Raw genomic sequence first — 24,692 nt, 5'->3', positions numbered from 1 at the left:
GTCACTGGAAACTCCGGAGGTCGGCCCCGGAGTAGTGAAGTACGGCTGCGCGATTGTGGAAACGGAACAGGCAAAATCGGGGCTGTAGATGCCGGCGGAGTTCGGTTTAGCGATGGCTGGGTAGGCAAAACTCTTCGTGATTTCCTTGACGGCCCCCCCCCCCCCGCTTCGTTTACTGTAATATACCTTAAAGCTCTTGTAAACCTCCTGCCCGGTCTGTCTGTCTTTTAAAGAATGTTCGTTCTCAGTCATTCGATCGGAATCCTAATTTTAAAGGATCGCCGCTCTCTTTGGAGGGGTTTCTTTTCCCGGTGGTCGGTTAGCTCGTGATTTCCTGTCGATTGCAGATTCTTGCCCTGCATTAAACTAAACCAGTGTTTCCCAACCTTGGCCACTTGAAGATATCTGGACTTCAAGTCCCAGAATTCCCTAGCCAGCATTCGCTGGCTGGGGAATTCTGGGAGTTGAAGTCCAAATATATTCAAGTAGCCAAGGTTGGGAAACACTGGACTAAACTACTCGCCCTTTGAGGTACAGTATTTCTTTAGGTTGCTTGGCGGCTTCTTCCCTAATGGATCATATTGACAGGCAGAGCTGAAGGATGCTTCCTTGAATTCCCCATTTGCAAAGACCTCGATTGGTGCTTCTTAACCTGGGCAACTTTGAAGACCTGTCGATTCTAACTCCCAAAATTCCCCAGCTTGCATATATATATATATATATGTATAATTGAAGTCTTACACAGTTTAAAAGTTTCCAAGTTGTGAAACCCTGGTCTAGGTACCGGAAGCCTGTACACAAGAATAAAACTGGATTGTAAATAGGCAGAGATGTGCTATGTGGCAGTTCCTTGTAGCCTCAGTCACTTTCCTGTTATACTTCTGTGGAAAGCAGCAGCATGGCCGAAAGGCAGATATGTGCATCCAGCTACCTGCTTGTGCATGAAATTCTCACCTTCTCAAAACGGACTTTTCACCCCACTTTTTAAAGTTGTTGTAAAATAGAATAGAATAGAATAAAATTCTTTATTGGACAAGTATGATTGGACACACAAGGAATTTGTCTTGGTGCATATGCTCTCAGCGTACATAAAAGAAAAGATACATTTGTCAAGAATCATGAGGTATAACATTTAATGATTGTCATAGGGGTCAAATAAGCAATGAGGAAACAATATTGATAAAAATCTTAAGGATATAAGCAGCAAGTTATAGTCATACAGTCAAAAGTGGGGGAAGATGGGTGATAGGAATGATGTGAAAAAACTAGTAGTAATAATAGTGCAAACTTAGTAAATAGTTTGACAGTGGTGAGGGAATTATTTGTTTTGCAGAGTGATGGCGTTCGTGGAAAAACTGTTCTTGTGTCTAATTGTCTTGGTGTGCAGTGCTCTGTAGTAACGTTTTGAAGGTAGGAGTTGAAACAGTTTGTGTCCAGGATGCGAAGGAGGCAGTAAATATTTTCACGGCCCTCTTTTTGAATCGTGCAGTATACAGGTCCTCAATGGAAGGCAGGTTGGCAGCAATTGTTCTTTTCTGCAGTTCTGATTATCCTCTGAAGTCTGTGTCGGTCTTGTTGGGTTGCAGAACCAAACTTGACAGTTATAGAGATGCAATGATTCCTCTCTAGAACTGTATCAGCAGCTCCTAGGGCAGTTTGAGCTTCCTGAGTTGGCGCAGAAAGAACATTTTTCGTTGTGCTTTTTTGATGACGTTATTGATGTTAGGTGACCATTTTAGGTAGCAGCAGCCTTTGCAGTTTGCAGTGCCTTTCACCTGGTGCCAGTGCTGCCTACCATGTCTGCTTTCTTTTATCATTTATTCCTGCCTCAAACTAATGGTTCCTGGCATAGTTACCCACAAATATCAGTTGTAGCTACTTTTAGAAACCTGACCGAGGAAGGGGATCTTCCTACCATTGTTTTTCTTTTTATCCTTAAAAAATTATGTAGACAAAACAAATAGGTAACTTCTGAGCAATTTACTCTTAAAATAGAGCCAATTAAACACTGAACATTAATGTTATCCAACAAACCCTCATGTATTTTTTTTTACGTCCAAGGTACAAAGTCAGTGAATCACAATGGGCTTTTCTAGTTGACTTTACCCGCCAATATTTTTTTAGTATTAATATTATGATTTTCTTCCAATTAATAATGTAGATAGGCAACATTTTGACTAAAAATTTAGATTGAAAATGCTTCTGATTATAATTGGTAAAATGTAGAAAAGAAACTAGATTTAGTTTCTTGCAAGAGGAAATAGATCATATGATATTGCTGAAAAGTAAGAAACAGTTTCCTTGTTTCAGTTTAATTTAGACTTTGTAAGATAGTACAGTAACGTTTATTTGTGGCTGACTATAATTGGAGGTCAATTTTGCATGTGAAAACCTCGATTTTAAATATATTTAAGAATCTATTTTACATTTTCCTACCCCTCTCTTTGCCCTTTCCAATATACTGGATTAGATTCCTATTTGAATTTTTTAAATTAATAATTCTGTTCACTTTGTGGTAAAATAGAATTATTTAGATTGAATCGCAAAAGGTTGACCCTATACTGAATTCACAGAACACCATCTCAATGCAAAAACTGTGCTTCTTTTTAAAAATATATTATCTCCAAATGCCTTTAATTTAAGGCAGTTATATACCAATGTGTACAAATGGACTGCTTAAATTCTTGTGTTTTAGTTTAAGTATTTCATCCTATTTGATCTATACATTTGCCATATTATTTTGAAAGGAGTCTTGTAAATAACTTGTGCTTATTAAGAAACATGTAATTCTGTAAACAGCACATAAGCCTGGTGTGTTTCTGGTTTTCTCCCAGTGAAAATGCAAAAACAAAAACAAAAACATCTCAAATGTTTGTATCTGCATTGAACAACATATTGAAAGACTTGGAAATTTTCCATTTCAGTCTTGGATATTGTAAGAACTCATTCTGTGCAGTTATTTAATAATTCATGTACTATATCAGTCCAGAAAATTGAGTAAACCTTGATCCAACTAACCTTGAATGTTCATATTCTCTAAACACATCCTTTCTATTTAATATTAGTAATACTTCATTTTAGTTGTCTTTCAAATATGATTTCCATCATCCCCATCCAATCTCGCTACTATGCATCTGTGATATTGTACTAAGACATTCTAGTTTGTTTAATTTTACATTATTTTCATTTAAAATTAATTTTAAATGATTTTATATACTTAGTAAAGAACTATGAAGACATATCAGCAGAAAAGTAGGCTTGATTTGTATTTGATGTATACAAATATCCAATGTACAATAGAGCTTAGTGAGCAGTCAATTTGATCTGAAACCTATTATCGTGTGATGCATTATTCCTTTTTTTACTGTATGTATAAATCCTATTTTTATTGTATGTATAAATCCTACTGTATGTATAAATCCTATCTCCGAGACCGCCTCCTGCCGCACGAATCCCAGCGACCGATTAGGTCCCACAGAGTGGGCCTTCTCCGGGTCCCGTCAACTAAACAGTCGGTTGGCGGGCCCCAGGGGAAGAGCCTTCTCTGTGGCGGCACCGGCCCTCTGGAACCAACTCCCCCCGGAGATTAGAACTGCCCCTATTCTTCCTGCCTTCCGTAAACTCCTTAAAACCCACCTTTGCCGTCAGGCATGGGGGAACTGAAACATCTTCCCCTGGGCATGTTTAATTTATATATGGTATGCTTGTGTGATGTCTGTTAGTATATGGGGTCTTTTTTAAATCTTTAATATTTTAAATTGTCAGATTATTTATGATTTGTTTCCACGTGTTGTGAGCCGCCCCGAGTCTTTGGAGAGGGGCGGCATACAAATCTAAGTAATAAATAAATAAATAAATATTATAAATTTCCTTTCCTACATGTTTTGTAGGTTTTGAAGCCCAGAGCAAGACTTGCGGAAATTGATTTCCTTTTTGCAATTTAACTTGTCTCTTTCTTTGAAAGAGGAATAGGGAATTATCAAACCTATACACTAAATCGCCTAATTTCTTCTTGTCTGCCCAAACAGAGTGAATGATGGTTTTGTCCCACCAACAAGTCAGCAAGTACTGGACAGAGAGGTCATTTTGGAACTGGAGGTGACATCCAGAACATGAATCAACATGGGTTTGAAGCCTTTATCTTGCCTGTTCAGCTTCCCAGTTGGAGTAGTTTATGGATCCTTGTCTCTCTTTATTTCAATTTTGCATAATGTGTTTCTTCTCTACTATGTGGACACCTTTGTTTCTATATATAAAATTGATAAACTTTCCTTTTGGATTGGGGAGGTAAGTTCTTTAACTTTGAAAGTCAGCATTAGCCCTTCCTTTCATGTGATAGCATGTGGTATTTCAGAAATTAAATGAATTATAATTTATTACGGCATAGTTATCATAGAAGATGTATGAACTATTGATTAGCTAGTATGAATACAAACATGTGGCAAATATATGTGTGCTATAGTATTTGCATTGGTTGTAAAGATTCAGTGACAGTAAAATGTAAATAAACTGTAGCTTTCTAGAATTCTGGGTAAAGTTTAAAATGAGTTGCAGTAATAAATAATTCCAGTAATTACAGTTGTCTGAAAGAATCTGGCATTAGATTCTTAGAGGTATGCAGAGTCTGCGGAGAGGGGCGGCATACAAATCTAATTAATAATAATAATAATAATAATAATAATAATAATAGACAGGAGACAGCAGAATTGAGGAGAAGCAGCTAGAGAAATTAGTGAAATACGAAGATCTAAAAATCGAGCTGCAACGACTCTGGCATAAGCCAGTGAAAGTGGTCCCAGTGGTACTTGGCACGCTGGGCGCAGTACCAAAGGATCTCAGCGGACATTTGAAAACCATTGGAATTGACAAAATCTCCATCTGTCAATTGCAAAAGGCCACTTTACTGGGATCGGCAAACATAATTCACCGCTACATCACACAGTCCTAGGTGCTTGGGAAGCGCCCAACTGGTGATGAAATATGAAATCCAGCATAGTGATCTCATTTGCTGTGTTGTACTGACATAATAATAATAATATTCAGATTCAAAATGGGTAAAAGTGCTTTGCATCTTGTGTGGACACTCTTGGTGTACCTTTAAGTAACTTCTTAAAAGGATATGTATATAGGCATTTCAATTATTGTGGTTATTCTTCCCAATATAGGCATGGCTAACTTGTAAGATAATAGATTTGGTGAAATATTTCAGTATCGAAGTCATATTCTTTTTGTTTTTTCCTAGACTGTTTTCCTGATCTGGAACAGCCTCAACGATCCCCTGTTTGGTTGGTTGAGTGACAGAGCTTTTCTTAGCACCCAGCAGTAAGCAGAGTTTCATTTATGTCCTGCTTCAAAGTCTAAACAGCATAGGAAGACAGAGAGTAGCTTGCTGACAGTAGATGTTTAAAATAATGTAATAGATTACAATTATATTTCATTAAACATGTCAGATTTCACACTATTCACAGTAATGCATTTTGCAGACATTCAGCCACCTTAATCAGAAACTAGCTTACAATTGGAAGCTCCACAGAAAAAAAAGATAGTTGTAGGTTGCTTTGCTACTGTATTGCCAATATTTTTTTCCCCTCTTAAGATGCATATCTTTTGTTTTCAGTTTCCCTGTACGTTTTCCTGGCTGTGAAGTAATCAAGCTTACCCTCTTATATCTATTTAGGTTGGTCCAAGGTCAGTCCTGTGTTCCTTGGACCGACCTTTCAAAGGCCTAGGGCACCGGTCCCCAAACTATGGCCCGCAGGCCACATGCAGCCCGCTGAGGCCATTTATCCGGTCCGCGGGTTAGTGACAGGAGCAAATCTAATTTTCCATGAATAAAATGTGGTATTTTGTTGGTAACTAATATCAATCATCAAAAAAGTTGCAAAAGTTTTTTTTTTCTAATTCTGTCGTCCAGTTATTCATTTTCTTTTAATTAAATTCCTTCCTCAAAAAAGTACAACACCAATTATATTTCTAACTTATTAATCATTATGCCAAAGTGCTCCTTCTTTCTTTATACATTTTTCTATAAGCCAAGAAAACCTTGCATAGCCAATCAGATGTTAACAAAAGAAAATTAAAAACAAAACATAAACATATATGAATTTCAGACTTCCCCCCCCCCTCTAAATAGTAAGTTCCCATTTTGTTTTTTACTTTAAAATAAGGTATGTGCAGTGTGCATAGGAATTTGTTCATAGGTTTTTTTTATAGTCCGGCCCTCCAACAGTCCGAGGGACAGTGAACTGGCCCCCTGTGTAAAAAGTTTGGGGACCCCTGGCCTAGATGATATCAAAATGTTCCTATTCTTATCAGGGAAGAAACTTTGAATCCATCCTTGAGACAAATTAGTTTACTATTTGTCCAAAAAAGGTGATGTCTAATTTAAAAATGAATGAATGAAGTGGAGTGAAGCTCAACCAGTTTTCATAGACTATATTTTTTCTTCTTTTTAGGTCTGGAATAGCAATCTCCACTCCAGAAGTTGTTTCAAAGAGACTCAAAGCTCTAAGACACAATGGTCCGTTATTTGCTGTGTCGTTTCTGGCTTTTTGGATTGCCTGGGCCAACCCAGGCTTACAATTCCTTATCTGTCTCTGCCTATATGACAGCTTCCTTACTATGGTGGATCTAAACCAAAATGCTTTGCTTGCTGATCTCGCTGTGTCTGCAAAGGATAGGACTGACCTCAACTTCTACTCTTCACTCTTCAGTGCCGTTGGCTCCCTCTCCGTTTTTATGTCCTATGCTGTGTGGAACAAAGAGGACTTCTTCTCCTTCAGGGTGTTCTGTGTGGCTTTGGCTTTTTGCTCAGCACTTGGGTTTACCTTGGCCACATGGCTACTGAGGCAGTGGCTTCAGACAGATGGACATGTGAAATGGGACGAAAACGAAGCATTGAAAGAGTGAGTGTGTTTAGTTGTCTAGTATCTTTTCTCATTTTAAATAACTTGCCCAGTGGATACAAAATGTTGTGGGTAAACAGGACTGCTTTTTCCAAGTGTTGTTTTTTTCCTTGTGAAAGAAATAATTAAAGACTTTTCAAATTTTAAGGAGATGGAATTGTAAAGAGGGCAGATTCTTTTAAAAAGCAGTGCATGACCGAGCTTCCAGATCCACAGTTGGTGCAAAACCAAAGATCCATGCTTTTCAACTGTAGTGGAAAATTTAATTTAATTTATTTGTTTGTTTGTTTATTTGTTTGTTTGTTTGACTTCTATGCCACCCAATCCCAAAGGTCTCAGGGCGGCTTACAACATAACAATGTTGTTTGGCGGGCCCCAGGGGAAGAGCCTTCTCTGTGATGGCCCCAGCCCTCTGTAACCAACTCCCCCCAGAGATTAGAACAGCCCCCACCCTCCTTGTCTTTCACAAGTTACTCAAGACCCACCTGTATCGCCAGGCATGGGGGAACTAAAGCATCTCCCCCAGGCTTTTTATATTTCATGTTTGGTATTTATGTGCTATATGGTTTTTAATTGTTGGGGTTTTTATATATTTTTTATTATTAGATTTGTCCCATAGTCTTCGGAGAGGGGCGGCATACAAATCTAATAAATAATAATAATAATAATAACAACAACAACAATACAAAAAGATACAGCAATAAAAAAGAAGTTGAATATAAGCTCTAAAAAACTAACCCCAATAAAACCCATTTATATAAAAGCCAATTAAATCTATTAAACTATGCAGGAATATAGTTTCAGAACTGGATTTTGTATTTAATCCCTCTGAACACTGGATGCATTTAATCCATATATGTCAAAGGTTTGTGCAAAACAAGTCTATTCATTCTAATACTTAAGAGCTTTTTCTGCTAGCCAAATAAAATATGTAGTTCTAAAAACTGGCTGCTTACAATTAACTAAGGTTATTTGACTGGATTTCTCAAAAACATTTGGCTAATATTTAGCCTTTTCTTTTAAACTTTTTGTAATGTTTTAAATGTTTTAACGTGTGTCCACTATCTGCTTTTATTCAAAATCAGGTCTCCTTCTCTTCTCCTTTTTTCTTTGTTTCCAATGACTATCTGGACAATTCCTAATAGTTTTCTTGGCAACATTTTCAGTAGTTCTTTGCCATTACCTCCATCCTAGGGCTAAGGGAGAGTGACTGGCCCAAAGTCATCCAGTTGGCTTAGTGGTTAAGGCAGAACAAGGCCTTACAGACACTTACCGGTAGTTTCTCCTTTGGTGCCTTAATACCACACTAGGCCATCTCTCTGTATAATTTATAATATAATTTTATAGATAATAAAACCTGTCATCCAAAAATTAGGAATTTTAATTCCCATCAGATCTAATCAGCATAGCCGAAAAGGAAGTGGGGCTCAAATATCTGAAGGGCATTAGGCTCCCACATTCTGATATAATACAATTGGTGATAATTGTCTATTTTTCTTTATGGCCTCTGTCCTTCCCCATGAAGTTTCTAGCTTTAATATTGAGAGATATAGAAAAATGAAACAAAATATCAGTACAGTGTTCCCTCGATTTTCGCGGGTTTGAACTTCGCGAAAAGTCTATAGCACGTTTTTTCAAAAATATTAATTAAAAAAATACTTGGCTATCTTTAAAACATGGAAATTTGTTTCTGCAGATTATACGTTGATAATCCTTCTAGAAATCAAGATAAAAGAATCACATTGGCTGAGTACCTCAAACAACTTTCCAGACATCAAAATTTTCTATGGTTTGTCTCCATGAATTTAATGCAGGTATGGGTTTCATAGTTTTTGTAACAAAACAGTGCTGTCTTCTTGCTAAAAGCCCAGTTAGTACATTGATAGAGATCCTATCCAGCAGTGTTGGTGATCTTCCAGATAATTTCATAAATCTCTGATAATTGCCTCTGTATTTAATATCTGCTGCACGAATCCCAGCGACCAGTTAGGTCCCACAGTGGGTCTTCTCCGGGTCCCGTCAACTAAACAATGTCGCTTGGTGGGCCCAAGGGAAGAGCCTTCTCTGTGGCGGCCCCGGCCCTCTGGAACCAACTCCCCCCAGAGATTAGAATTGCCCCCACCCTCCTTGCCTTTTGTAAGCTTCTTATAACCCACCTCTGCCGCCAGGCATGGGGGAACTGAGATACTCTTTCCCCCTAGGCCTTTACAATTTTATGCATGGTATGTCTGTATGTATGTTTGGTTTTATAATAAGGGTTTTTAACTGTTTTAATATTGGATTGTTATATGCTGTTTTTATTACTGTTGTTAGCCGCCCTGCATCTACGGAGAAGGGCGGCATACAAATCCAATAAATGAATGAATGAATGAATGAATGAATGAATGAATGAATGATCTATATTAAAGTTACCAGAATTCTCAGCCAGCTTGGTTGAGGAGCACGTTGGCTAAGATTTCTAAGAACTATAGTTCCAACACATCTAGAAATTGATGTATTGGGCAAGTTGGAATTAGGAAGTGGTGTTGATCTGAAAGATTTCAGGATGAATCTGATTAATAGTTTCATCTTGACTGTGTGTTTAACAGGTCAGCTACTGGGAAAATTTATGATAAACTTTTCAGTTTCCTGTTTCTCAGACAAAAATAATTTAAATAGTGGGATAAGAACATTCTTGAGAACTCTAAATGTTTTTGTGTTTTTTGTTCATTAAGAGAAAAGTAATGCCTTCCTTTTGGAAAGAAATTTGAAGTTAATCTTCAAAAGGTTCCTTTTCTGCATTCTTCATCGGTTTATTTTCATATTACAGGAGAAAAGGCTATGAGGCCATTCTGTCTTCAAACATGCCATTCCTGTTATGAGTAGATGTTCTTAGTATTTGCTGATGTTGATATAGTGCTAGTATTAACTGGCAGCGGAATTGGTTTATGCGGTTTATTTGCATATTAGCAAAAATAATGTACAGCCGGAGTAATGTACAATGTGGTACAAGTGTTATTATGAAGTCAGCATTAGCTGCCTCTTCAAATTAATAAAGCACAGATTTTTAAGAATAATTTTGTCCCCTGTTTTCAAGACAGGCTTGTGTGAGAATATTCACATATTCCTGCCAGGTTTTTAGGTTCTTATGAAAGGCTGATAGGGTTGGGGACATTTTACTTTTCAAAGGGAGGATGTCCCATAGAGTGGGGATCATTGCAGAAAAAGCCTGTCTTCTAATACCTGGCAGTATCTGCAGCATCTACAGTAGTACCTCTAGATACGAGCTGCTCCACATGCAAGTATTCCAAGTTACGAGCCGCGACGCAAGCGAAATTTCTGTTCGATACCCGAGCTCAAATTCAGGATACGAGCTGAGCTTCCACTAGGTGGCGCAAAAATCTCCTTGCTTCCAGTTATCTCGGCGCGAAAAACAAAGTCTAAAGGCATTCGTTCGAGATGCGAGTTGATCGACTTACGAGCTCGGGTCTGGAATGAATTAAACTCCTATGTCGAGGTACCACTGTACTAGATTGAGTTGGATGAGTGGAGAAAAAGGAAATCCCTCCGGTAACCCTGCCCTAAGCCATGTAGGGCTGTAAAAGTGACGTTCAGCATTTTGAATTGCATCCTGAAACATACCGGGGTGGTGCAGCAGGTAGAGTTCTGTACTGCAGGCCACTGAAGTTGACTGTAGATCTGAAGTTCAGCGGTTCAAATCACCGGCTCAAGGTTGACTCAGCCTTCCATCCTTCCGAGGTGGGTAAAATGAGGATTGTGGGGGCAATAGCCTAGCTCTGTTAAAAAGTGATGTTGCTAACATGTTGTAAGCCGCCCTGAGTCTAAGGAGAAGTGCAGCATAAAAATTGAATGAATGTGAATGAATGAATGAATGAATGAATGAATGAATGAATGAATGAATGAATGAATAAATAAATAAATACCAGTACCAATGCAGCTCACAAAGATTTGGAACAGATTTGATTCTGATCTAATACAGACCCACTGAATATTGAATATTTATCCTTGTGGGGCAGATATTGCATTAAGGATACAGTGTGTTAATTTGTTCTCTAACTGTCTTTTTATAGATCTTATTAATGTGTTTTATAGGTTTTTCATTGCCACTTTAACAGCAACTTTTTCCCTCTGTTCCTGGAGCATTTGCTATCGGATCGCATCTCCCTTTCAATGGGATCATTTCTTCTAGGTAAGTCCAAGGTGGGAATAGTAGGAAGCACTGCTCAGCAGTAGATTCTTGCTTTCTTGAAATTGTTCTGAAGATGTATTCAACTGCAATATATATATAGTGACTGTGCTACCTAGGCATATTTAGGGATATGAAACAGGTATGAACTGGACTGGAGAATGGATATTATTACTCTTTAAAGGTAGAAAATACATGACCTATCTCAGCTGAATCATTTTGTGGAATTACTTTTTTAAGTTTTTTCTCTTGGGGGGGAAAAAAACTTTACAGATATGATATATGGTATCCAATAGTATGGATACAAATTATGTAAGTTAGTTCTGGTAAATTAAGTATGACAAACAGTATAGTCTTTTAAAGATAACATTACATATATTATTTATGTGTGTATTCGATGAAAACAAATAGGACTAGTGATAAGACTAGACTAGACTAGAATAGATTAGACTAGAATAGAATAGAATTTTTTATTGGCCAAGTGTGATTGGACACACAAGGAATTTGTCTTGGTGCATATGCTCTCAGCATACATAAAATAAATATACATTTGTCAAGAATCATGTGGTACAACACTTAATGATTGCCATAGGGGTCAAATAAGCAATGAAGAAGCAATATTAATAAAAATCTTAGGATATAAGCAACAAGTTACAGTCATACAGTCAACATGGGAGGAAATGGGTGATAGGAATGATGAGAAAACCTAGTAGAATAGAAGTGCAGATTTAGTAGAAAGTCTGACAGTGTTGAGGGAATTATTTGTTTAGTAGAGTGATGGCGTTCGGAAAAAAACTGTTCTTGTGTCTAGTTGTCTTGGTGTGCAGTGCTCTGTAGCGACGTTTTGAGGGTAGGAGTTGAAACAATTTGTGTCCAGGATGTGAGGGGTCAGTAAATATTTTCCCCGCCCTCTTTTTGACTCGTGCAGGATACAGGTCCTCAATATAGGGTTGAAGTCAACCAGGCAGAATTTCATTCCATTTTTCCATATCCTCATGGTTCTTTTTCTCCAAGTTTACTGGATATGCTTATTGTAGCTAATAAGTTGTTTAGTGATCTCTTCTTCCTTACCAACCTTTCTCTCACTCTCTGTCTTTCATAAATGAGTGATACTAAAGTGCCTACTATCACTTTGTCATATTAGTATAGTTCAGATTCATATGGAAACCAATGTTGAAGAATCAGACAAAATTATTTCTTCCAGGGGTTTTGGATTAATATTTCCAGAATCCCTAACTATCATTCATATTGGGTGTGTTGTGAGAGATTTAATTTAAAAAATCTAGATTCATAATATTTTTAAATTTTTCATTTAGTACAGGGTTTTTTTTTTTAACCTAGAATGAATCCAGGATATAGAATCATGCAGAATGAGGTCGATTTAGTAGAAATTTGGCCTTCTAAAATGTAAACCAAATCAAACCTCAAACCTTACTACTTATCATAAATATTTATTCCATTTTAAATGGAAAAAGTTCTAGTCAGTGCTATGCAAAGGCTTTTGCTTAGGAGGAATCAATTAATGTTTACTTATGTCACCGTGGAAGGCTTTTTAGTTTATATAAAACTTGAATTCATGTAATCTAAACCATGTACACCAGTGTTTCCCAACCTTGGCAACTTGAAGATATTTGGACTTCCTTCCTTCCTTCCTTCCTTCCTTCCTTCCTTCCTTCCTTCCTTCCTTCCTTCCTTCCTTCCTTCCTTCCTTCCTTCCTTCCTTCCCTCCCTCCCTCCCTCCCTCCCTCCCCCCTCCCTCCCTCCCCCCTCCCTCCCCTCCCCTCCCTCCCTCCCTCCCCTCCCATCTCCCTCCCTCCCTATCTATTGATTAGGGCAGTGATGGAGAACCTTTTTTGGTTCACGTGCCAAAAGGGTCGGTGTGCGTGTTAGCATGCATGCACATGCCCACATCCCTTCCCTCCCCACCACACATGTGCACCCCCTGCTGCTTCTGCACATGTGCACAATCCCCTCCTGTCCCTGCACATGCGCACAACCCTCACTGAAGCCTGAGATGACAACAAACGGGGAAGCTGGAAGTTTGGAAAATGCACTTTCGGTTTGCCTGTTGTGCTGTTTTTTATACTCCAGAGCGTTCAAAGAAGTTTCCTGAAGCCCCGCAGTGTGAAAAACAGCACAACAGGCAAACCGGAAGTGCATTATATTGAACTTCCGGTTTGCCATTGGGCGGTTTTTTTGCACTCCAGGGCTTCAGGGAAGCTTCCCTGAAGCATCTGGATGGCGAAACGGTCTTCCCCAAGGTTGGAAGTCAGCTGACCAGCACGCGCATGCACGCTGGAGCTGACATAGGGCAACATCTTGCATGCCCTCCAATATGGCTCCACGTGCCACCTGTGGGACACGTGCCAAAGGTTCACCATCATGGGATTAGGGTAACGTGGCTATTGTAAAAGGAGGAACATGATTGGTTGTCAGATATACAGTGATCCCTCGATTTTCGCGGGGGTTGCGTTCCCAGACTGCCCGCGAAAGTTGAATTTCTGCGAAGTACAGATGCAGAAGTAAAAACACCATTTTTGGCTGCAGGAGAGGCGGGGCAGGGGTTCTCACAGAGAGAGAGCAACAGACAGAGCGAGATAGAAAGGAGAGAGAGAGAGAGTGAGAAAGAGAGAGAGAGAGAGCAAGAGGGGGGGAGAGTGGAAGGTAGAGAGAGAGAGAAATGATAGAAAAAAGGAGAGAAAAAAAGAGAAATGAGAAAATGATTGAAAGTTGAATTTCTGCGAAGTAGAGATGCGGAAGTAAAAACACCATTTTTGGCTGCAGGAGAGGCGGGGCAGGGGTTCTCACAGAGAGAGAGCAACAGACAGAGCGAGATAGAAAGGAGAGAGAGAGTGAGAAAGAGAGAGAGAGAGAGCAAGAGTGGAAGGTAGAGAGAGAGAGAGAAATGATAGAAAAAAGGGGAGAAAAAAGAGAAATGAGAAAATGATTGAAGCAGAGAATGACAGGAAAGAGAGAGAGAGAGAGAAGTGACTCTTGGTGATGATGTATTACATCATCAGGTGGGAAAAACCGTGGTATAGGAAAAAAACTGAGGAGTATTTTTTAATTAATATTTTTTGAAAAACCGTGGTATAGCCGTTTCGCGAAGTTTGAACCCGCGAAAATCGAGAGATCACTGTATATCTAGTTTGCTCTGCCACAAATGATATTTAATGCAGTGAAATCAGGTCCATTTTATACTTTGAGTTCAAATCAAAAGTCCCCAAAGTAATTTTAGTTGGCTTATTCAGAATGTATATGTTTATTTCTTCATTTCTTGCTAGGTATGTAAATATAAAGTCATTACCAAGAAAATAAAAACCTGTCTAGTTTAGTATTAACTTCAGGATTTTAGGCAGGTCTCTTTTCTTACACTTTGTCTAGAAAGATTCTGCCCAGGAACTTCTGTATATAAATAGGGATTAAGCTCTGACTCTCCTTTATTTATTCTTTATCACAGGTGTTTCCTACGTGGCTCCCCACCTCAACAACCTCTACTTCCTCTCTCTCTGCCGGAGGTGGGGTGTATATGCTGTGGTGCGATGGCTTTTCTTCCTGAAACTATTGCTTAGTGTAATAATGCTCCTTGCTGGACCAGATTGGATTTACCTGCTCTGTTTCTTCATAGCCAGGTATTTATTGCTATATTGCTACAGCACTGGAGGATTAGGCTATGTAAACACAAAGGACTAGGCCTCTATGATAAAATATTGTAGATTGACGTCATAGAAAGTGAAGCTAATTTTTTTAAAATTTGAATTCTGGGTGCATGGTTATTTATTTATATCTCTTGAGATATTAATGTTCTTTTGGGATGACTGAACTTGTGGAGAATCAGATTTCTGAAGCTCAGTGGGTTTTTCATTTCCTTTTTTTATATTACAAATCTAGCGGCTGAGGAATGATGAGTTTTTAAAAGTGCCATTGTGGCTAATGATTTGAACAGAGTTGGTGAATGAAGTTGATGCCATGCTGAAAAGCATATTAAAGCAGGGATTGGTGTTTGGGGTTTTTTGGCTAGAGACCACATTATTATTATTATTATTATTATTATTATTATTATTATTATTATTATTATTATTATTATTTTCATTAAAGTCAGATTCTGATGGCCACAGGAAATATGAATGCATGAACAGGGTATGGTAAAGTTTTTCATTGTGGGAAAGAAGGTTGAAAAGAAATATCTTTTATGTCCGAAAGAAACTTATCAAGTTTCTTTGATAAGTTGATCAAGTTTCTTCTATTTTATTGATTGATTGAATTTATATAGCTCCCCTCTCACATATGTCCAGGAACTGGATGGTTCACATTATTAAAACAGCAAAAGCAAAAATCAATTAGGATAATTAAACAATAGAATTAGAAAACTCTGAGGAGTACAGTAGTACCTCTAGATACGAGCTGCTCCACATGCGAGCATTCCAAGTTATGAGCCACGACGGGAGAGAAATTTCTGTTCCAGACCCGAGCTCAAATTCGGGATACGAGCCGAGCGTCCACTAGGTGGTGCAAGAATCCTTGCTTCTGGTTATCTCGGAGGGGAAAAACAAAGTCTAAAGCCATTTGTTCCAGATACGAGTTGTTTGACATACAAGCTCCCTTCTGGAACGAATTAAACTCGTATCTAGAGGTACTACTGTACAGTCAAAATTTTACACACAATAGAGCCATTTGAAACCATTGGCTGCCTTTAGGCTGGCGGCGTTTACGGTGGTGGCGGGAGCACAAAGGACGCCAGCAGCCGGGGTTCATGGGGTGGGGGACGATGGTGCGCACGTGAAATGCGTGGCCCCTCACCAGCATGTCCTGCGCTCGTTGCAGAGCATGATGCATTTCCAGAAGATGAATGGCGACCCCCAATATAAAGGGGACGGTGCGCCGCTTGCCCTTCTTTTTGCGATGCCACCGGCCTGGCTTGCAGGCACCCACCCGCCCGTCCTTCCCTTAGCCGCAGTGTGACTGGTGGTCACCTCCGGGGGCCAAGTAGGAATTTTTGGCAGCCGTAACATTATTTGATTTCACCTACTCCACATTGGTAGCTGCGAATGGGATGGTTAGCACGTATCCAACATCTAATTCAACAGAGTTAGGTTAATTCAGCCAGAATTTGGAATGTCAATTTGTGCTCATATCCCTTTGGTCACAGGGATTAGGCGGTAAGGGGCGGAAAGGCTGGGCAGGCCCAGTTATGGAGGCAAGATGCCCTTGGGGCTTACCCATCGCATCCCCAGAGATGACAACCTGGGTGGGTGAGCCTCCCCACACGCATGGGCGTGGCAAGGAGCAAGGGAGGGTTAAGTTCAAGTCCAAGTTCAAGGTTATGGGGACCCTCCCTTGCTCAGCAGGGGGCTTTCGCCCTATAGTTGCCCAGGAATGTTTTGGAACAGCTGTTCCGCCCTCTTTTGTTTACCTCTGCAGGTCCTAGGTTAAATTAATAAAATGACTCATAAATCCCACTTCTGTGTCCGTGTGCTTACTCCACATCCACCACAATGCAGGTTTCTACTTCCCAAGGCCTAATAGCAAAACCAGGTTTTCAGCAACTTCAAGTGGACAATAGGGTTTGGAACAATCTCACCTCAGTGGTAATGATGTTCCAAATGTTTTGTTTTCATGTTTTAATTCCAAATAAATATTAAAAATAGTACAAATAAAGGTTTGTACAGTAATACCTCGTCTTACAAACTTAATTGGTTCCGGAAGGAGGTTTGTAAGGCGAAAAGTTCGTAAGATGAAACAATGTTTCCCATAGGAAACAATTTAAAAACAATTAATGTGTGCAAGGGGGAAAAAATTGCAAAATGGCACTCTGCTGGTCGCCGCCCCCCGGCTGTCACCTTTTAAAACAGCGGGGGCTTCTCGGCATTCTCCCGAACCCGAACCTGAAGTTTTGCCGAACTTTTCGGGTTCGGGTTCGGGAGGCCACCAAGAAGCGCTACCGCCCACCTGTCACCTTTTGAAACAGCCGGGGGGCTTCTCGGTGTTCTCCTGAACTCGGCAAAAGTTCGGGTTCGGGTTCCAGAGGTCACATTTCGGCCGACCAGGAAGGACGTCTTCGTGACGTCAAAGCTCCGCCCATGGAATTCCCTATTGGGATTCCCCACCTCCGTTTCAGCCTCCAGATTGGCCGAAAACGCCGGTCGATTGCAAAAATGGCGCTCTGCCAGGTGGCAGCGCCCTGCTGTAACCTTCTGAAACAGCCGGGCGCTTCTCGGTGGCCTCCAGAACCTGAACCCGAACTTTTGCCGAACTTCCGGGTTAGGCGTTCGGGAGAACGCTGAGAAGCCCCCCGGCTGTTTCAGAAGGTGACCGGCGGCCAGTGGCGCTTCTCGGCGGCCTCCCGAACCAGAACCAGAAAAGTTCGGCAAAAGTTTGGGTTCGGGTTCGGGAGAATGCCGAGAAGCCCCCCGGCTGTTTCAAAAGGTGACAGCCAAGCGGCGGCGCCCAGCAAAGCGCCATTTTGCAATCTGCGGTGGGTTCGTAAGGCAAAAAAAGTTTGTAAGAAGAGGCAAAAAAATTCTGAACCCCGGGTTCGTATCTCGAAATGTTCGTATCACGAGGGGTTCGTATCATGAGGTACCACTGTACTTTATGATGATAAATTTTGGAGGGAGCTGTGGGAGTTGCAAGTAGTTGCAAGTTACATTTCCCACATGCTTCTTTTGTGTTTTTTTAATGGATTTTTTCGTGAATAGCTACAGTAGTCAATCTAGGAGAGAATGCCAATAAAAAAGAAAAGAAAACTGAACCAGCTTGTCTTCAGATACATTCATTACATGCATCCATATGAACACATATAGTATATTTATAGACGCATACAGATAAGCAATCAAGCAGAGAGTTTCTTGCACCGAGTTAACTCTCAGTTGTTTCCAATCAGCCAAGAATGAACTGGAATTTTTCTTAGCCTGATGCTTTCTGTTAAGTGGCTCCCTTTCTTTTTCCGTAGTAACCGTGTGTTTACTGAAGGGACTTGCAAATTGCTGAACCTGGTAGTGTCTGACTTGGTGGACGAAGACTTGGTGCTAAATCGGAGGCAGCAGGCAGCCTCAGCCCTCTTATTTGGCATGGTGGCCTTGGTAACCAAGCCAGGCCAAACCTTTGCCCCTTTGGTTGGCACCTGGCTACTTTCTGCTTACACTGGTAAGTAAAGGGCAGTGGGGGAATTGAATGGAGTAAGAGCAGGGTAACTGATTGCTTTTCTGATTGGGCAGACACCAATAGCGATGACAATATTCGTTGTTTTGCATTTTATTGTCAGCTTATTTTTTTTCTTGGGGAATGTGTAGAATAGGTCTAGAAAAGAGATAGCACAGTGGTTCCTCTTAAGCTTGTCCTTTTTGCTGCATTGTGAATCTACGGAAGAAGAAAAAAAAATCCTTTCGCTTAGTGATGGGGTAGTTCATGTTTTGCTTTTCTAGATACCACACCAGTTAGCTTTGTGATTTAAAAGGCACAAGCTAGAATAGTTTGTTCATGAATAAATCTCATACCCAACAGGCACCCCAAAGGGAATGGGGTACTAATGAAATTCAAGTTTTTTGCCTACCGGTTCTGTGGGTGGCTTGGTGGGGGAGGCAACTTTTTTTTTTAAAGTATTTTTTACTGCTGTTTCTCCTGAACCGGTATTAAAAAATGCTTTAAAAAGTTAAAAGTTCTGACGATCAGCTGTGACAATCAGCTGTGCCTGTGATTGTAGGACCCTTTTAAAAACATTTTAAAGCATTTTTTTACTACCTATTTGCCTAAACTGAATCTGTGGAGAGGGGCGACATACAAATCTAATAAATAAATAAATTTTAAAAATGCTTAAAAACAGTTTAAAAAAAGATTTCGACAATTGTGCAGCATAACTGATTGTCACAACTGATCCTCAGATCTATCCCCCCCTCCTTTTTAAAAGCATTTTTAATACCAGTTTGGGCGAACTGGTAGCATTTTTACTACTGGTTCAGGCAGACTGGCCTGAACTGGTAGCATTTCACTCTTGGAATGGGAGTTTTCTATCACTAAATATGCTTGATGGGAAATACTTTAAACTTTTAAAGATTCTTGTTTAAGAGAATTTCATTTTTGTTTTGCTAAGATCATTTCATGCAATATTTGTATTTCTAGTGAAGGATCTACCTGAGAACTGCAATTGCAATATAAAAGTGAACAGAGTCCCCTGCCCCACTGCTGCACTTGTTTTTACTATTTTGCTAAAAAAAAAAAGAGAGAGAGAAGGAAATAAGTTTTGGTTCAAAACCGAGGAAACGGGCAGGGCACATGTTTGTTTGATCAGGACAACGATTGTTAGCTTTTACTCTGATTCAGGTAGTCTTACAAAGAAGTTAATGGCCATACAAATAATGGCCTGGTTATAAATATTGAGAATTTATTCAAGGCCGACTTCATTATTTTTACAAAAGCAGATAATGGATGCATCAGGAGGGCTGTTGAGGAAGCACATGAATATAATATAATATAAAAGCCGGGGTGGCGCAGCAGGTAGAGTGCTGTACTGCAGGCCACTGAAGCTGACTGTAGATCTGTAGGTCAGCGGTTCAAATCTCATCACCGGCTCAAGGTTGACTCAGCCTTCCATCCTTCCGAGGTGGGTAAAATGAGGACCCGGATTGCGGGGGCAATATGCTGGCTCTGTTAAAAAGTGCTATTGCTAACATGTTGTAAGCCATCCTGAGTCTAAGGAGAAGGGTGGCATAAAAATTAAATAAATAAATACATACATACATACATACATACATACATACAGTATTCCCTCGATTTTTGCGGGTTCGAACTTCACGAAAAGTCTATACCACGGTTTTTCAAAAATATTAATTAAAAAATACTTCGCGGGTTTTTCCCCTATACCACGGTTTTTCCCACCCGATGACGTCATATGCCATCGCCAAACTTTCGTCTGCCTTTAATAAATATTTTTTTTTAATAAACGTTAATAAATAAACATGGTGAGTAATAATCTTAATGGTTGCTAACGGAATGGAAAATTGCAATTTAGGGGTTTAAAGTGTTAAGGGAAGGCTTGTGATACTGTTCATAACCAAAAATAGTGTATTTACTTCCGCATCTCTACTTCGCAGAAATTCAACTTTCGTGGGAGGTCTCAGAACGCATCCCCCGCGAAAAGCGAGGGAACACTGTAATAGGGAAAGAAATGTTTTCAGTAAATTACAGAATCAGATTAGACCTTCTCAATTTTTGAAATCATTCTCATCTTTCTTGTTGACCCAACATCTCAATCTAATCTTTCTTTTTGACCCAGGTTATGACATTTTTCAACGGGATCCCTTGAGCAGTATAGTGAGTGCCCAGCCAAGGTTGGCTTCCAGTGCATCCTGGAAACCTACACTACGTCAGGGCTGCTTCTACCTCCTCGTCTTTGTCCCCATGACCTGTGCTTTATTACAGCTTCTCACCTGGTCACAATTCAGCTTGCACGGCAGACGCCTTCAGACAGTGAAATCGCAACGTCAAGCTTTTACAGAGTCTCACTCTCGGGAAATCAAGACTATTTAATTGAAAGTGAAGATAACAACCAGCAGCATCTTCCCACAGTCGATGACTTAAAAAAGAAAAAAGTGGGAGTAAACAGGAGTTTGTTACATCTTCTTCAGATCAGCATTGGCTAACGAAAAATAAATGGAAGCTTTAAAAAAAACTTGAATTTTTTTGTGAGGCTGTCCAGGGTCCAGGTCCGTCTTGTAGACTTCATAGGGGTTTCAAAGTTTGTTATCTTCTGTATCCAAGGTTGTCCAGAAAAAGCGACCGCCTTATATTTTTAAAAATATTTTATCAATTACTTGCTGTTCACATTGATACTAATTCATTTCCAGGCTGGGGAGCTAAGCAATCAGATTACAAATAGTCATGTTAATGAACAAGGGATAGAGTTGAGTAAATTGACAACCTTCTGGTCTTTGTATCACAACCCCCATATCCTATTTACAGGTACTTTTGCCACAGGTGATAGATAGGGTTTTTAAAGTATTTCATTATCTCTGTTCTTTTTTTTTTGCATTGGATTGGTGGTCAAGCTTGATTTAGCCAAACACAGTTACAATAATTGTAACTTAATGATTTCTCACAGTGGGCAATAGAGCACTTAGGTTCTGTAAAATAGCTTCTCTGGGATTGAACTGGTCATGTATTGCCAATCCCTTTCAAGAGAATGAATGTACTTTATTCCCACTCGTAATTTAAGATAGAAATTTATTTTTAAAAGTAGAGTACTAAAGGCAGATGTAGCTGTCAGAAGTTGAAAATATGCATTTTCAACGTTTAATCCTAATAGTTACGCTGAAAATTTCTCCTGTTCTGCCGAAGACGGAATAAGGGCTAGTAGTCTGTGCATTTCTCCTGAACCAATGCCAAGTATTGGTTTGTTTATGGATGATTGACATCAATTCTGCTTTTCTGAGACTCCCCTGTGCTAAAAAAGCTGCCATTAGCTGAGCAGAACTGGCCATGAAATCGTTTTTATGCAGAAATACTAATTACATGAAATGGCCTAAAATTGTCTACGTATCATAAATGTCTTTGATTTCCCCAAATGTTTTAGGCTACATTTCCGGTCAGGACCAAATCATATCCCCCTTTGCGCGTGCCAAGTATCACTTTGTTTAGACCAGTGTTTCCCAACCTTGGCAACTTGAAGATATTTGGACTTCAATTCCCAGAATTCCCCAGCCAGCATTCGCTGGCTGGGGAATTCTGGGAGTTGAAGTCCAAATATCTTCAAGTCGCCAAGGTTGGGAAACACTGGTTTAGATAGTAGTCTTAGCTGCTGCAACTGCCATTTTGCCTTCAAAGACCAGGATGATGAAATGTTTACAGCTTTTGTATTGTCGGATGGCTTCAGTGTAATTTATTGCTCTCGGTTTGTATATCAATTACATAGATTTCAATTTCATTAAACGTCCTTTTAAAAATCTGTTTGGTGTATGTGTGCATGCATGTGCATGAGAGACAATGATGGTTTCATTTGTTGGCTATGTGGTAGTTAATGTTGAGATACTTTTCCAAGAAAATATTTTCTTCCCATCTTAGGCTTCACCATATCATATTAATATACAAATATTGTAAGGATATACAAATATTAGTGTTGGAGTTAGGACAATATATTGTCCTCACCTACAAAAAGATATTGACAAAATTGAACAGGTCCAAAGACGGGCTACAAGAATGGTGGAAGGTCTTAAGCATAAAACGTATCAGGAAAGACTTCATGAACTCAATCTGTATAGTCTGGAGGACAGAAGGAAAAGGGGGGACATGATCGAAACATTTAAATATGTTAAAGGGTTAAATAAGGTTCAGGAGGGAAGTGTTTTTAATAGGAAAGTGAACACAAGAACAAGGGGACACAATCTGAAGTTAGTTGGGGGAATGATCAAAGGCAACATGAGAAAATATTATTTTACTGAAAGAGTAGATGATCCTTGGAACAAACTTCCAGTAGACGTGGTTGGTAAATCCACAGTAACTGAATTTAAACATGCCTGGGATAAACATATATCCATTGTAAGATAAAATACAAAAAATAGTATAAGGGCAGACTAGATGGACCATGAGGTCTTTTTCTGCCGTCAGTCTTCTATGTTTCTATGTTTCTAATATGAACCAGATTGTGCAGAACGTGGCCGCGAGAGCTATCGGGCTTCCCAGATTCGCCCACGTTTCTACAACACTCTGTGGCCTGCACTGGCTGCCGATCAGTTTCTGGTCACAATTCAAAGTGTTGGTAATGACCTTTAAGGCCCTACATGGCAGTGGACCAGAATATCTCCGGAATTGCCTTCTACCGCACAAATCCCAGCAGCCGATAAGGTCCCACAGAGTTGGCCTTCTCCGGGTCCCGTCGACCAAACAATGTCGTTTGGCGGGCCCCAGGGGAAGAGCCTTCTCTGTGGCGGCCCCGCCCCTCTGGAATCAACTCCCCCGAGATCAGAACGACCCCCACCCTCCTTGCCTTTCGCAAATTACTCAAGACCCACCTACATTGCCAGGCATGGGGGAACTGAAACACTGCCTCCGTCACAGCTGTATTCCAGGCTGCAGCAAGAGACTGCTGAACTGTGTACAAGTGAATTCGGCAGAACCCCAAACACCCTTTGAAAACCTGGATCCATCAGGCATCTGGGGCGGAACCTCCTAATTGGTTCCACCTCCCTGCGGGGAAGGATTGGAGCCTTAAAATCAAGCCGCAATAGAAAATGATCTGACTATGACAAAGGCAACGTCTCTAAGCCCCTTAATATCAGATCACTACTCAACTGCCCTGAGAAGAATGTCATGTCGAGAGTGTGCCCCCTTTCATGGGTTGGGCCCTGAACTACTTGGGTCAGGTCCATGGTTGCCATGAACTCCTGCGCCAACCCAGATGATTCACTGAGCAACGGCAGATTAAAATCCCCCATGACAATAAGTCTGGGGGACTACCACTAGCCCGGCTACCTCCTCGAGTAGCGCAGGTAGGGCTGTTGACACACAGCTGGGAGGCAGGTACATGAGCAACAAGTCCACCTATACCCCTAGGTCCAACCTCATAAGAAGGAACTCACAACCCGCAATCTCAGCAGCAGCGAGCCTATGCAGTTTGATGGTCTTTCTGGCTATAATTGCCACTCCTCCCTCCCTTCCCTGGGGTCACAGCTGGTGCCACACCTGAAACCCGGCTGGGCACATTTCCGAGAGAGGAACTCTTCCCTCTGGGCCCAGCCAGGTCTCAGTCACACATGCCAGGTCTGCCTCCTCCTCCAAGAGTAGATCCTACATGAGTGAGCTTTATTTATAGCAGACCTGGCGTTAAGCAGCAACAGCCTTTTTGCAATTTAACTCTTACACTTGCCAGAAAACTAACACTAGGAATGTGAGCGCTCTCTTGTTAGGGTCAAGCCGCTAACCCAAATATATCATTAAAATATCAGTAATAACAGTTGTATTAGGCCAGCCTAGCTGCATAACCTGGAAGTGTTCCTCCAACTCACTGGAATGTTTTAAACTGAAGAAAGCTTGTCTAGTATGTAAGAATCCTAGCTGTCTTAAGGAACGCCACACAAACTACTAGGAGTCTGCAACCTTAAACACTTAGAGAGCCATTTGGACCCATTTCACATAGAAAATACCAGGAGCCAACTGGTTCGACTGCGTGACCGTGGCCAACTCAACATCACCCATTCCTGCCCAGTCACATAACCCCCAGCCTACCCAGACGGTCATTAGGACAGAGAACCAGTTAATTTGCCCTGCCTCATCCCTCCTATCCCAGCCACCTCTTGCCACATCCGGCCTACTCTCTCTGTCTCCCACCATCTCTCTTCTGTCTGTCTGTCTCTCTCCTTTCGCCTTATTTCCTCTCCTTTTCACTCCTGTCTTTCCCCCCTTCTCTCTCCTACTGTCTCTTTCTTCTTTTTCCTTTTCCCCCTTTTCTCACCTCTCCTCTCCTTTCCCCCTTCTCCCTCTTTTTCCCTTTCTCTTTCTCTCTCCCTTTCCCCTTCTCTCTCTCCTCCTCGCAACAGACTACAGCAGGAAGTATCAGGTGGCTACTTCCGGCCTTTGTTGGTGCTGGAGACGTATGACCATCTTTCTGCCCC

The 24,692-nt window shown here is 40.5% G+C and overlaps 1 protein-coding gene across 2 annotated transcripts; it reads left to right on the top strand.

Annotated features, from left to right (window-relative positions):
• The first annotated feature begins 28 nt into the window (after positions 1-28).
• On the top strand, positions 29-22,028 carry MFSD13A (major facilitator superfamily domain containing 13A). 2 transcript variants are annotated; one of them, XR_011559197.1, is made up of 10 exons: positions 39-120; positions 4,029-4,287; positions 5,243-5,322; positions 6,456-6,905; positions 8,602-8,719; positions 10,998-11,094; positions 14,552-14,723; positions 18,044-18,237; positions 20,363-21,727; positions 21,872-22,028. XR_011559197.1 is itself a non-coding variant. In XM_070752842.1 (9 exons), exons 2-9 carry the CDS (start codon positions 4,123-4,125, stop codon positions 20,614-20,616), a joined length of 1,530 nt encoding a protein of 509 aa, XP_070608943.1. In that variant the 5' UTR covers positions 29-120; positions 4,029-4,122; the 3' UTR covers positions 20,617-22,028. The 2 variants fall into 2 exon arrangements, 1 of the variants encoding a protein (XP_070608943.1); XM_070752842.1 differs by having other exon boundaries at positions 29-120; positions 20,363-22,028.
• The last annotated feature ends 2,664 nt before the right edge of the window (positions 22,029-24,692 follow it).

This window comes from Erythrolamprus reginae, chromosome 5, assembly GCF_031021105.1.
Source record: "Erythrolamprus reginae isolate rEryReg1 chromosome 5, rEryReg1.hap1, whole genome shotgun sequence".
Taxonomy (NCBI): domain Eukaryota; kingdom Metazoa; phylum Chordata; class Lepidosauria; order Squamata; family Dipsadidae; genus Erythrolamprus; species Erythrolamprus reginae.
This window is presented reverse-complemented; position numbering and strand designations above follow the sequence as displayed.

Coding starts and splice junctions, on each gene's coding strand:
- MFSD13A (XM_070752842.1), top strand. CDS start 4,123: ATGGGTTTGAAGCCTTTATCTTGCCTGTTCAGCTTCCCAGTTGGAGTA. Junction 4,288..5,242: donor TTTCCTTTTGGATTGGGGAG/GTAAGTTCTTTA, acceptor GTTTTTTCCTAG/ACTGTTTTCCTGATCTGGAA. Junction 11,095..14,551: donor AATGGGATCATTTCTTCTAG/GTAAGTCCAAGG, acceptor TCTTTATCACAG/GTGTTTCCTACGTGGCTCCC.